Below are 13,808 nucleotides of genomic sequence, written 5' to 3' on the forward strand. Positions count from 1 at the left end.
ACACAATCGGTTATCATCATCTAAAACAAACAGGGCCTAAGTGTGATGGGCGTCATTCAATGCCATGATAATGTGCTTGTGATTCCATCCCCAGAGCCAGTCTCCACAGGCTGTCAATGGCGGAGTTCCCTTCTACCTACTCATATTGAAGGCCTCGTTATGACCTGCGATGAAAGTCAGGTGGGCAAAGTCATTCCTGTGTGAATATCCGGCATCACATCTTCCTTTCAGACTTGTGTCTGCATCAGAATGTCGGAAGGTGAAAAACAGGGTGATAATGCACTGCTGATCCTCCCTCCTCGTCAGCTCCAATTTTCTTGTATGTAGAACGGCCTTTAGAGATGAGGAATACTAAGGAAGATGCTTATAATAAGTGAGGATGATACATGCTTGGGGTTCATCTGGAGGTGGAAAAAAATCTCTCCATGTGCAGTGAAGAGTTGTTGTATTGTGAAGAGTAGTTGTATTGTGTTAAAAACTCAAATCCAACTGTTAGTATAATGACTGATGCATTGTGAATGGATGGATATACACTTATAGCTTACTATAATTTGTCCTTGACTATAGATCAGTCCACATTTTCCAGATCAAAATGACCAACTTCAACCCATCACTTAAGATATAAGATATCAATAAATTTTCTAGGCAAGCTTAAAGAGGATTTTCTAGTCAAACATTGAATCCTAATGTTGCATGTACCTTGCAAGCTTGAAGAGGATTAATGACCCTTTAGATGGTTTGTCTGAGTCATTCGCCAATGAAACCAATATGGTTATTGGTTTTTTTTTTCTGGTGTGTAGACGAAGTGTCACTACACCTATCTGCAATTTGTTTCAAGGATTCTAGGAAAGCGAAAGGATACAGAACAGAGAGAAATTCCTATTGATGGGAAAGAATGAAAGAGCTATAGCTCTATTTATAGGAACATATTATCATGCATTATCTAGTGATAGAACATGCTACTTATTTGTGCCAATGTTGCAGAGGAATTAGATCTCCATACAAAATGTAGAAGACAAGAAATCCTACAAAGCTTAGAAATTGCGAGTAATCTCATTTATTTCTCGATTGTATAATCCCTGACGACAGAAAAGAAACTCAACACATGCTCGACTACAGAGCTTAGAACATACTTCATGCCTGCTTTGCTCAAAGAGGTATACAACCCAATTCTCAATATCCTCCTTACGCAGGTGTGTTCGTCTTGCTGAGTTCTAATGAACTTCCTCTCTACATTGGTTCTTCTATGCTGTCTTGTCACATGCAAACTAGTCATACAGTTTAACAATGAGTCAAGAATGGTCTAGCGACTAAATATTAATCAAAAAAGTACATTTTATAAGGAAACTAACATCTCTTAAAATCAGAAGGGAAGTTCTAAAGATCGTTGAACACTTTACTGGACCATTTTCATGGGGCACAAATAATCAACAATAAAGGAAACCACTGTTGTTTATACGTTAAGAAAACAAGACCTAAGTAATCAAACCTCTGGTCAACAATTACTTGTCCTGCCATCCAAATAGAGAATACAGAAAAAAAAAATCCTCTGAAGTAACTATAATTTGACCTATATTGTTGATATCAAGAAAAATCTACCTTCCAACCCAGACAATCAATCTCATTTATCATTGTCACCTTCTGAGTACAAACAGTCATTCACCTTCACCAGGCATTTGAGTATGAATGGATGCTTATAAAAAGGCACACAAGAAGAAAAAAAAAGATACATGCAAGCTGTACAATGCTCCTGAAACATAGTCATTTATTCTCCATCTTATCTTCATTTAGTTCTTTTTTTTCCTTTTGAATTATTCGTAAGGGTTTTTGAAGTTCCTGAGGAGTTCTGGAATGTCATATCCCAGCATATCATCAACAGCTTGTATCATCTTTGGCTTCAGCTTCTCAAACTTATCAATGCTATACCCACCCAAGACCTCTTTGAAGTGATCAACATCAGGAAAGTCCCCTGCCGCTAGATGAAACTCTCTCTGGACCTGTTTCAACAACAGGGAAAGAATTGATCAATGTTATCCTTCATTTATATCAAACAAAAAAATCCTAGCAACTTCCACAAGAATCCAGACATTTAAAAGCCAAAAATACTCAAACCGCCCATAACTGCACATTGTATTTAAAGAGAACCACATACAGAGATAATAACTTGAATTGACATAACAATGACAAAACAAGACACTTGATAGATCTAATTCAAAAAATAGGAAATCGGTACATGTGGCTTATTTTCTTTCATTAGATTGGCAATCCTAGTGGTTACTTAAGCAAATCTGAAAACCCCTCTGAACACCAACTTAGTCATATAAGTCACAAATGGAAGAGGCACTGATAATTCCACAACTCCCAAGAGAATGGCACTGAACAATGTTAGGACATGGACAATTCGAAAAATGTCCAGTCATGAAAGCATGCAGGATGCAAATTTTCTACTGCTCATGGAGCATACATAATTTGAAAATAGTGAAAGTGATGGACATTGAGCATAAAAAAACAGGATGAGAATAGAACACGGGCAACCACAGAAAATCTTGAGGAGGCCGTCAGTGCAACACCAACTTAACATCAATTCCAGTCTAGCATCCCAGGAAGGATGCATCAATGGAGAAAAAGAGAAAAGCAATCAATTACAGAGAAAAAGTTCATACTTCATTAGAAAATCAATGTGCCTAAGGGATTCTCACTACATTTTTAACTTATGGGAAAAAGAGTTGCCTCCTTAGACTATTACCATAGTTGACACAGTCCCATGGCGCATGATTTTATACTTTCCATTATATCATAACATTACCAGACCATCTAGGGTTTGGTAACATGGCTTATAGCAGTTTGAGGTACTGCAGACCATGATATCATCAGTCCCGTAAAAAAATCTTAACCAAGCGCTTGTGTTATACCAAAAATTAATTTATAAACATATCCTAAAAGTTCAAACATTATCCTTAAAGTTGAAATGACATCTATAATTTTCATCCGGACAAGTAACATGATATCATTAGGAATAAAAAACTAACATAGAAAGGTCCTATACTTTGGGAAATAGTACTAAAAACATCCTCATTAAGATATAATACAAGGCACACAAAGAGAGTGAGTTTCAGACCTTTGCAAACTCATCCCCTAGAGTATCAATGAGTCGTTGTTGAGTCTTTGTCTTGCCTATCATTGCAGGCATCTCTTTTTTAAGATGGCTGATTATGTAGGCATGAATCTTAACAGCTCTAGCACGTTTCACAAATTCATTGATCTGCAATTGAACAAAGGAGATTAAAACTCCAGTGAGGGGTAAAATATGGAGAACGTTAAATAGATTGTGTGCAAAATAAAATATAGCAGAAAAATGAACCACACAAGTGATAAACATACTCGGCGATCACAAGCCTTTTTAGGAATATCTTTCAAATCTGAAAGAAGGTCATCTTGTTCTCTCTCAAACAATTCTTTTCCAATTGGACCAACAGCAGCTTCATCTACAGCTTTATCATTGAATGAACTGTCAAAAAGCCAGGAAGTGAACATTAACCTCGGAATAAGTAGGGCAACCCGAAAATCCAGACTTGGGTGAACCAAAAGATGCTTTCAACTGAACATTTATATAGGAAGGGTAAAAATGAAGGGAAACTGCAGGACCCATCGCCCATTTAAAGCATTCAAGAAAGCAACAATCCATGTAACATTTGAATCTACTCAACAGGTTCCAGTGCATTACATAGCATGGAATGAAATAGGCTTAAGGAGATAAAACTATGCTTCAAGCAATCTCCATTAACAGAAACAATAAGATAGAAAGATATTACTCTCCCCCAAGAAAATATAAAAAGAAAAGAAATTGGTCCCTACAAAATATAAAAAAGGAAAAAGGTCCATGCTTCCAATCAAGTTTACCAATTAAATTTTGGAGCTCTTAGTAAAATAGATCCATATTGTCCCAAGAATCGAAGTAGAGCAAAAAACCAATGGCTAAAACTTGCAGATTCTTAGCATTTATATTAATTAGGAAATAAGCTTGCAAAAACAGAGATCATACCCAATATAAACACGCATAACTTCAGGAGTATTCAGAACTTTACCAAGTGACCACATCAATGCACCATAAACTCTCATCAGCTGCAGTATAATGTGAAACGAAAAACCAATTAAAACTTTGCCACCAAAAACAGTTGCCAAAGTAAGGATAGTTTAAAGTGCTTTAGAAAATAACTAAGAATTTCTACTTGTTGTGTGTCAACTTGATCAGACTTATTCAGAACCACGCGTATCTTGTCATCATGACCACGAAGAGAACCAATCACACGCTTGAACTCATCACTGATATCAAGCTTATGAGGATCGAACAAAAGAAGAATAAGGTCACACTTTGCTGCAAACCACGATATGACGCCGGTAAAGTCATAGCTGCGTTGTGTTCGTTGTTTTTCTCCAGAAAGAACTCCAGGTGTATCAACAAATGTGATGTGCTCTAGCAGCTTCAGACAAAAAAAGAGTGATTTAAATATATGAAAGTAAATGCATGGAATTTTCACGTTGACCCCAGAATAAAATCTCACTTGATGTGGCATCTGGGAGCATTGGAATTTTGATAAAAATGCACCTCCGAATGTCGTGAGACCATTGTAAGGCATGTCTGCTTGCACAGCAATGGTGTTGCCTGGAATGCTCCTTTCATCAGGCCCGGACTGCATAAAATACCATAAACTTGTAACTGTTGAATACATTATCACCAGAGTTTAATAAAATGTATCGTACGAGTAAAGTTGACCAAAATATATGATTAATGAATGTAAGCATACAAAATCTATGGCAACAAAGTGACAGATAACAAACATTCGACACAGACTACCATATAAATTCTTGGAAGCTTTTTTCTTAACAGAAAAATCTACAAGAGCCATAAGAAAGCCAGAAACAACTCAACTCAACTCAACTAAGCCAGAAACAATCCAATACCCAAATTGAACAAGGTTTAAAGGAAAAGTGATCAACTTGAGAAGATTCTGAATATTTTTACATTAAGAGTATGCCCTCAAATTGATGCAAAAATTGAACAATGAAATAGACCACAATTGTTCACTCACGTAAATGCCTACACGACACTTATTAAACTTGCTAGAGAAAAAGAAACATCATAAAGGAGTGAGGAAGCATTTGAAACCTGAAACGGTTGTGATTCTTATATTCTATGATTGAAAAGAGCATGCAAGCCTCACTGTAAGTAGTGACAATTTGAACAATGATACAGACAAAAAAACTGTATACTGGTCACTGTAAAAAAATATCACCTATTATTCAATGTCACTAACTTGAACCGGGAGCAATAAAAAAAAAAGTAACCTTGACAACAAAAAATGCAGGAAAATAAGGTGGTGTCAAAGCTTGCATGTCAAGCACTGAGAATGGATCAAGAGAAAACTTATTTATTTAAATGAGCCAAGAATTTCAAGATTAGGAATAAAATGTTGTAGCTTAGAGATACCATAACCACAACAAATCTGTCCGTCGTAGGTTCCGGTCCGATGTGAGCTCCTGCTCAAAACAATGGAGATATTAAGCATTTGCATTGTTTTAGTTTCATTTCTTCACTAGGAAAAAAAGTAAAACACACACAAAAATAAATAATTTAATCTACCTGGATAGCTAGTGTTCAACAAATGCTTAATAAATGTTGTTTTCCCAGTGGAATACTGGCCCAAGAGCATAACCATGGGCTTGGCATCAAAATCACTGCTTGTCTGCAGAAAGGAGCCAAAAAAATTATTGATGAAAGCCTCAATAGTAGTCTCAAATAGCATCTAAACATTTTCCCAAACAATGGCATGAGTACAAATTATGTAGAAAGAAGATCGCATTAAAAACATCAGACCATAAAATCAAGATCCAAGTTTCACATGTACGGTCTTACGTACCAATAAAGGTGAAGCAAAATCATTAAAACGATAAGTAACTTCCAGTGGCTTCAGTTTTTCAAAGTATAACTTCTTCAAACCGTCAATTATTGATGTAACTGAGCTTAAGGGAACCTGGACCTAGAAGACATTTATTAACAAGAAAACCAGTTAGATAGTCTCACAGCCAATATTTATGTATTTACAATAAAATGAATATGTTTGCTAAAAAAACATGATATTTGCATTCTTCAATAGGAATTATCATGGGCAGCGAGATAAAAAAATGGAGACATAGTAGTTCTATATGAATTAAGATTAAGGAACCTCCGATATAAGAAACATGGACTTTACATTGCAAGATATTGTAACGTTATAAACAAGTTATGAGAGATGTATATCAGAATAAGAAAATTGCACCAAATTTCCATGCAAGGGATACATTCAATCCAAATTTCAAACCCATACAATGTGTTCCTTAGTTGGAGAAGGTTAGGCGTAAGATTCTGGAAGAGGCAATTCAGAAGAAAAATCAGAAAGCAAAAGCAAGGTTTTAAATTTCCACCAAACCCGTCATGAAACAGATGCACAGAAGCCTCTTCTAATGTTGAATAATCAAGGATATAATGTATGATGTGTTTTTGAACAGTCATGTCAAAAACATCTTCTGCAGTACTTGTGTGCAGAAAATTCCCCGTCGGACAATGAAACCAATCAAATAACACGATCAAAGGCAAAATGGAAACAACAACAATAATCACAAGAGACAGCCCACAAAGAGAACACACAAATTTATATGGTTCAGCACAATGGCCTACAACCACGGGTGAGATCACTTCTTCAACTATAAGAGAAAAGATAACAAGATTACAAAAGGGATTGGCACAATCCCATACACCCGTAACCATGGATACCCTTCTCTCTCTCAAACACCTCTTTCACAATACAAGAAAGAAAACCCCCTTTCTCTACAAAAGGAAAACACGAGAGAGAATCAAGACCTCACCTTCCTTCTTCCCTATAAAAGAAGAAAATCAAACTGGCATGAGTGTATATCAAAGAGGACCATCAACCCAAGGGTGATTTAAGTACCTACGACAAAGGTGTTTGGTGAAAGAAAGTCATTTGCAAAGTGGGGAGTGTGTGTTGTTGGGAAGGTGAGAGAAGGTGTTAGTTTGTGTATTGTGTATCAGTGTATGAAGCAGCCACATTGGGCATGAGTGTGAGAGTGTGTTGTGATAATAAGAGGGGTGTGAGTGAACATGTGTGTAGAGGTATGGAAGTGTGATTGTAGGGTGTTAGTGTAGAGTGTGTTGATAGTCTAAGAGTGTGTGTGAGGTAAGTGAAGTGAAGAGCTGCAGATGGTGGACAATTGAGTAACTGCCCAAGAGAATTTGTTGTGACAAACTCAGCAAGTTCCAGCCGTAAAAAAGCTGGCAAACAGTTGTCAAGCCTCTAGAAGTTTCGGTCTCCCTTTATAAATTGAGGCGAGAGGCCCCACTTGGGAGCTCCTTGAGAGTTCTTTCAGTCGTGTTTTGAGAGAGTTCTCTTCAAGGCAGTGGGGAAGGTTCCTTAGCAAGAGTAAGGCCCCTTTCCTCTCTCCCTCTAATTGAGTTTCTTGTAGAGTGAAGTAGATCTTCAAATTATTCTTGACTGTTCAAATGTTTACTGTCTGTTTGTATCCATTTTTCTCAGTTTATGTCAAGCAATCTTTTGTCTTCTCAGTGGTCTAATTGTTCCTATTATCGTCCCCTTGGAATTTTCTTCTTGTGCATGTTACAAATCATCAAGTAATTGAATGAAATACTCAAGATTACAGATCCATATAGCAATGGTTCAGATGAGAACTGTCGGCAATTTGTAGATTGTATTCAAGTAATCCAGTAGAAATTGTTACAGCTTATTCTTCTCTGATCTGATAAAACTAAACGTTCCACACACTAATTTTAAGATTTGCAACTGGAAGAACATATCTACAACATTTACTTTTGTGATTGATTGCTAAGGAAATTCCATTTGATTCAGAGTTTTTGAATTGGTGACAAGATTTAAACCAACAAACACTTTTTTTTTCATCCAGACCTGGTTCCATCACCTAAGGCTCTGTTTGGCTGCAAGTAGTTACCTTGTCGATTAGTGGTATAAGCAGTAAATAGGGAGGAGACAAACATTTGATTTACCTAGAATTTACCTTGTAGAATAGTGGTAAGTAGTGTTTGGTTTCCAGCCTCGTAGAGTAGTGGGAGGGGGTGTCATTACCAATATAGAAAGAGAAAAGAGAGAGGTAAGAGAGAGAGAGAGAGAGCATCATTCTCCAGGCCAAATTCCACCTTTTTTGAGAAATTTGGCTTCGAAGGTATCAGGAGGGGACGTGGATGCCATGTCACCAAACACACAATAATTACCTAAAAAACGTTTCTGGTAGTCTCGAGGGATTTTGGTGCTACATTGGCTACCAAACTAGAGATTTTGCTGATGAGGTACCCAAATGCAAAGCAAAACCCCTACAAGGGCATTTTTGTTTTATGTTTTCCCCTACAGGATTCTCTTATTCTCTCAGTAAAATTCCTGTTCATCCAGCAATGAAAGCAAATAATCAGTTATAAGAGCAAGATGGAAAAGTCAGAGCCAATACCTTGAGTACAAGACTCACGCAAGCAAGGCTCGTCGTCAATATTTTTTTATTTTTTTTGGATGGAGCATATACAATATGATACTATATGCAGTGTACAAAAACTCAAACCTAAACGAGAACTTCAACAAGGAAAAACCTAGTCAACTCGATTATGTCACTGAGGATGAAGTCAATTTTTCATTAACTAGGGTTTGTCAAAAGGAAATTTCAATTGACTCGGTAGGGCAAAACTAGGCCTCCGATGAAACCCGACCAAGGTCAAACCTAGTTGATTTGAGCGAGTAAATGATTGAGTCAAGAAAATTTTATACTCATTATATGATATGACAATTACATACACAGGCTATATGATTCAGTTTGCATGTACAAAATTTTCACTATATGAAATCGTATGGCTAAAATGGGAGTCTGAGGAACAAATGATAGCCATGGTTTTAAATTTCGGCCGAAACATTTCGGTTTCGGTGGAAAACGTAACGAAATTCACAGTGAGTAAGTACCAAATTTTGCCGAAACGTCAGAAATTTCGGTAAAATTTAGGTGAAATTTCGGAAATTTCGGTGAAACGTTTCGGAAATTTCAGAAATTTCACCGAAATTTCAATGAAATTTTTACAAGATTTCGTCCGAAATTTCGTACCGAAACCGAAACCGAGATTTAAAACCTTGATGATAGCTAAGCTCCATGTAAGCATGCACAGTTAGGATTTTGTAACTAAAGGTTGCCAACAAATGGGGTCAACATGTGACAAGACAGATTATATTGCCAACAAATGGTGTCAACATGTGACAAGACAGATTATAACATATTGTAAGTCTAAGGAAAACGAAATACGATACATTAACAAGTCAATTAATTGAATTAACTCGGGTCCTAACTGATTATGCTCGTTGGTTGATGAAACTAATTTCCAAATGATAATCCACATACAATGAAATGACATGATGAGGGCATCCCTTCAAGAAGGGATATCTGCATTTTACTAGAGCGATTCGAGCCCCTTTGAATAAGTTAAGGGTTCAAAAATATACAAGAACCGATATGATGGAGTTAAATTTCCCCGAAACGACCAAAATGTTTTTGTTACCATCCCCAACAAAACGAAATCTCAATGAATTCCTTCCACTACATTATTTCTGACCGAAATTCCTGAAATTCGATCAAAATTCCCAGAATTCTCGAAATTCGACTGAAATTCTAGAAATTCAACCGAACTGGCCAAAACGACAAGATATATGAAAAGATCTTATGATTTGCATTTCATTTCATTTTATTAATGTAGAGAATGATATTTGGTACAACATCAATGAACTGTACAACTGAACTGTACAACAAAGTAACCATATCTTATGCATAGGATGTTCTTTGTTTGCTGACATAGAGTTGGGGTCCTTGACGGGAGACCGGTCATTGTACCTTCTTTTACTCATTACATCGTACTTCTATATTGACTTTACTGTTCTACACATGTGCGACAATGTTTATTACTAGATGTTTGATGTAATTAAGCCATTGTGTATGGCTTTCTTGCTTATGTGATGGTTTCTAAGTGTGTATTTGTGCTTCCCTATGTTTCATCTTAAATCTTCATCATTTGCATTTGTTTCCATACATTTCCGTTATTTTGCAAGATTTCAACCGAAATCGAAATGTTTCTGTTTCTTACTTTTTTTTTTTGAATGGCAATGTTTCTGTTTCTGTGTCCACCAAAACTGAAATTTAAAAGCGTGAGTGATACTTGAACCCACAAGTCTTTAGTAAGCCTCTTGATTCTCAACTAATACATAAGACAAATTCGCAAAGCCCAATCACGAGCATAATTCATGGAAGAAATATAAAATATTCCTGGTTCCTGGTCATGGCATAATGAAATACAAATAAGAGAGCCACAAAGAATACCTTTTTTACAGACTTCGATGTAAACCACTGAGATGGCAGTGATTCCTGTGGAGGAGTACCTGCATCATTACCAATGAGCTAGCTTAAAATAATAGAACACTAATGGCTGTATCAAATCAAAACATGACAAGTTTTCTTACCATTAAGATCAGGATCACTTCCCTTCAGCAAATGCTTACTTTTCTGGAAAATAACAAATTCATAAACAAATAAAATGATTCATACAAACTTGTGTGTGTGTGTGTGTGTGTGTGTGTGTGTGTGTGAGAGAGAGAGAGAGAGAGAGAGAGAGAGAGAGATAGAATAAAAAACTACAATATCATACGTACAGTTACTAAGATATCCAAACCATCCATTAATGGAGGTTTCAAATTCTCCAAGTCTGCTGTGATAGAAGGAGAACATATTAGTCCAGGTTACAGAATTAAATCAGTATGCATATCAATAAACATGAACATGCTTGTGAAATTCCGTTCTAAATTATCATAGAATCTGAGACTTTCACCCACTATAGTTCATAAAAGAATGAAGCACGCACGCGCGCGCGCACACACACACACACAAGTTTGTATTCCTGTTTACCTGCGGTCGTAATAGCATCCTTAGTAATTTCATGTCCTGTTTGTGCCAAAGCAACTAACTGATCATTCCAAAGGGTTAGAAGAGATAGAAAAAGGATCATGAATCAATTTTTAAAATGCAAAATTGATATGTAATCCTGAGAAGCGTTTTGAGGTACAACCTGCATTGCAATAATGAACTCTTTGAAACCAAGATATCCCTGACGCTTGGAGTCTGCAATAGCCCATACCTGTGGAAAATATTTGTGAAATTAAAATGAATGTACAAGTAAAACATATTTATAAGGATTAGTGAGTATAAAGCAAAAAGGCCATAAGTAATTATTTGTCCACATATAAATGTGCAAAACTATATATGACCGTGAATGGGGGCAGAGTGCAGGTCATGCCAGGTGTCAAGGGAACTTTTGGATCCGATAAGCATGTTCCCGTTGACACCCCTAGTTGTCATTCTAAGTTACCGCACCTAGAAATCATCATTACCAGGCTATGGATAAGGTCCTCGAGACTTACAAATTTAATATCTTTTTGAGTAAAAACTCGAGAGATAGGAATTCTAAATGCAAAACATATTTACATGTAAACTATGGTGGGGAAATAGTTTTAAAGTTATAATAGCCTTGTTAGGAAAAATAGTCGATATATATTGAGTAACTTGAATATGTAATCATCAGTTCTCCTTTTGCTCCATTGTGTGCCTAATTAATGGCATGCTTGTGGGAAGAAGATGAGAAGTTCGAAGCATATCCAAAAACAACAACACGGGAAGACGCAACGAATACAGTGACAATTGTTAAAGTATAAAAGATTAATAACGCCTTTCTCCAATAACTTAAGCTTTTAGAGTTGCTGGTAGTTTTCACATGGTATCAGAGCAAATGCCTGGGTTCAAACCTCCTTGATAGCAAAAATCCACATGCAATGGCCAAACCCAAAAGAGGGGTCACATGTGCCACGTGCAGGCCAACCCAAAGAAAGAGGGTCCACACGTGAGGGGAGTGTTAAAGTATAAAAGATTAATAACGCCTTTCTCCAACAATAAGGGTGTGTTTGGTAGCATAAAAGCCAGGATGGCTTAAGGATTTTGCCTGGCATTTAGGTGCAACATCAGCAAAACTCCTCGGTTGCAACAACACGGGAAGACGCAACGAATACAGTGACAATAAGGATGTGTTTGGTTGCATAAAAAGCCACGATGGCTTAGGGATTTTGCCTGGCATTTGGGTGCCACATTCGCAAAACTCCTCGGTTGCCAATATAGCATTGAAATCCTTGGAGACAACTAGGGATGTCTCCTGTTTAATCATCATATATCTGTTGATGTGTCACCCGTATTCCCTCCCTATGATATCCAAGCCAAAACCTGCAAAAAATGTGGAATTTTGCGTGGATTTCATACCACTATTTTACGAGATAAGTTCCACAAAAATCCAAAGCTTGGCTCCTACCTGTTGACTACTTACACCACTAATCTACGAAGTAAATACCTACAAGTCTACAACCAACCAAGAAAAAAAAAATCATAAGAAAAACTTTTGTCAGAAATGTTTTTATTGTAATCCAAACAGGGCCTTAAGGAATTATTGGAGTACCACTTCAGTAAGTCCAAAACAGTCATAAAATGGGGCGAACACCATTAATCCTACATGAACTATGAGTCCGAAAGAGTAATAAGAAAAGAGAAAACCCTAACCGAGAAAAATAGAAACCCTAAGATAGAAAGAAGAGCACGATGAAGAGAACCTGTTTGAGTTCGGGCCGGGATAATTTCGACATAGCGAAGATCTTAGTGGCATCATTTCCAGTAATGCGACCATCTCCATCTGAATAGGCATTAAAAAAAAAAACATTGAGATTGTTGAGATATTACTGATGATTTGATGAGAGAGAGAGAGAGAGAGGGTTGAGGGAAAGAACCTGTATCTGCGTAAGAAAACCAATCCTGATAGATCTTCTGATGAGGTTTTGAGCATGAACTGATCGGAACTGAAGCGATCTCCATGGGATCGAGAAAGAGAAAATCAATACCAATGGAGAAATTGCAGAAGAATATATTGTTTTTTTCTTCTCCTTCTCGGCGAGACCAGATAGGGGAATAAGATTTTGAAATTAAACAGTTTTCGCGCTCTTTAGTACGATATTTTATTTCTGGGATTTGCTAGAAACCATGACAGAAGGCATTTCGCGGACGGGCTGTTGCAAGAGAAAATATCTGAATGAGACAAAATCTGAGCATATGTGGTCGCTTTCTAGTACAGCAGCCTGTCAGCGAAATGCCTTGTGCAATGGTGCCTAGCAAATCCCTTTATTTTTTTTAATGATTGCGTGGAATTAATGGGGAGACGTGTCTTTCATTTTGAATTATTTTTTTGCGCCAGTAAATTCATCCCCTAATTAATGGGGTGACGTGTCCATATTCAGCAAAACGTGATTCGGCGGAAAAAACGGAAGGGGGAAAAATCGAGTTTAATAAGGTACTGGTTAAGAAAAACGTTGAAAAAAACGGAAGCCAAAAAAAAAACGGGTTGGCCAAAAAAAAAAAAAAACATTTAAAACACATTTAAAACGTAAGGATATGATTAAATATGCCCCAAAAGTCATCTCCATAGGATGATCCTAATCCTCCAATCTACAGCATATAAAAATCTCTACAGATCGGAAGGTTAGGAACACCATAAGGATATGATTTACGCTCTGGCCCAACAATCAAACGGTTTATATATTTGAACAAGAGGGCCCCACTCTATTTTTAATATTTTATAAAAAAAATGCATGCACCCATGTACGGACATCATA

At 36.9% G+C, this 13,808-nt stretch overlaps 1 protein-coding gene across 2 annotated transcripts; it reads right to left on the reverse strand.

Moving 5' to 3' along the window:
• Window positions 1-1,555: 1,555 nt before the first annotated feature.
• On the reverse strand, window positions 1,556-13,118 carry LOC143845432 (EH domain-containing protein 1-like). 2 transcript variants are annotated; one of them, XM_077353777.1, is made up of 16 exons: window positions 12,930-13,118; window positions 12,756-12,835; window positions 11,174-11,242; window positions 11,014-11,071; window positions 10,761-10,813; window positions 10,572-10,614; window positions 10,432-10,490; window positions 5,919-6,038; window positions 5,642-5,744; window positions 5,489-5,538; window positions 4,563-4,691; window positions 4,230-4,481; window positions 4,043-4,122; window positions 3,382-3,508; window positions 3,119-3,262; window positions 1,556-1,997 (listed from the first exon to the last, which is right to left on the reverse strand). In XM_077353777.1, the coding sequence occupies exons 1-16, from the start codon at window positions 13,012-13,014 to the stop codon at window positions 1,812-1,814; spliced, it is 1,638 nt and encodes a 545-aa protein (XP_077209892.1). In that variant the 5' UTR covers window positions 13,015-13,118; the 3' UTR covers window positions 1,556-1,811. The 2 variants fall into 2 exon arrangements, with proteins under 2 accessions (XP_077209892.1, XP_077209891.1); XM_077353776.1 differs by having other exon boundaries at window positions 10,761-10,816; window positions 12,930-13,117.
• Window positions 13,119-13,808: the final 690 nt, after the last annotated feature.

Source organism: Tasmannia lanceolata, unplaced genomic scaffold (genome assembly GCF_043159265.1).
Source record: "Tasmannia lanceolata isolate RefF3 unplaced genomic scaffold, GAP_Taslan_0.1 ptg000015l, whole genome shotgun sequence".
Taxonomy (NCBI): Eukaryota; Viridiplantae; Streptophyta; class Magnoliopsida; order Canellales; family Winteraceae; genus Tasmannia; species Tasmannia lanceolata.

Coding starts and splice junctions, on each gene's coding strand:
- LOC143845432 (XM_077353776.1), bottom strand. CDS start 13,014: ATGGAGATCGCTTCAGTTCCGATCAGTTCATGCTCAAAACCTCATCAG. Junction 12,836..12,929: donor GTTTTCTTACGCAGATACAG/GTTCTTTCCCTC, acceptor ATGCCTATTCAG/ATGGAGATGGTCGCATTACT. Junction 5,539..5,641: donor GTTGAACACTAGCTATCCAG/GTAGATTAAATT, acceptor TGTTTTGAGCAG/GAGCTCACATCGGACCGGAA.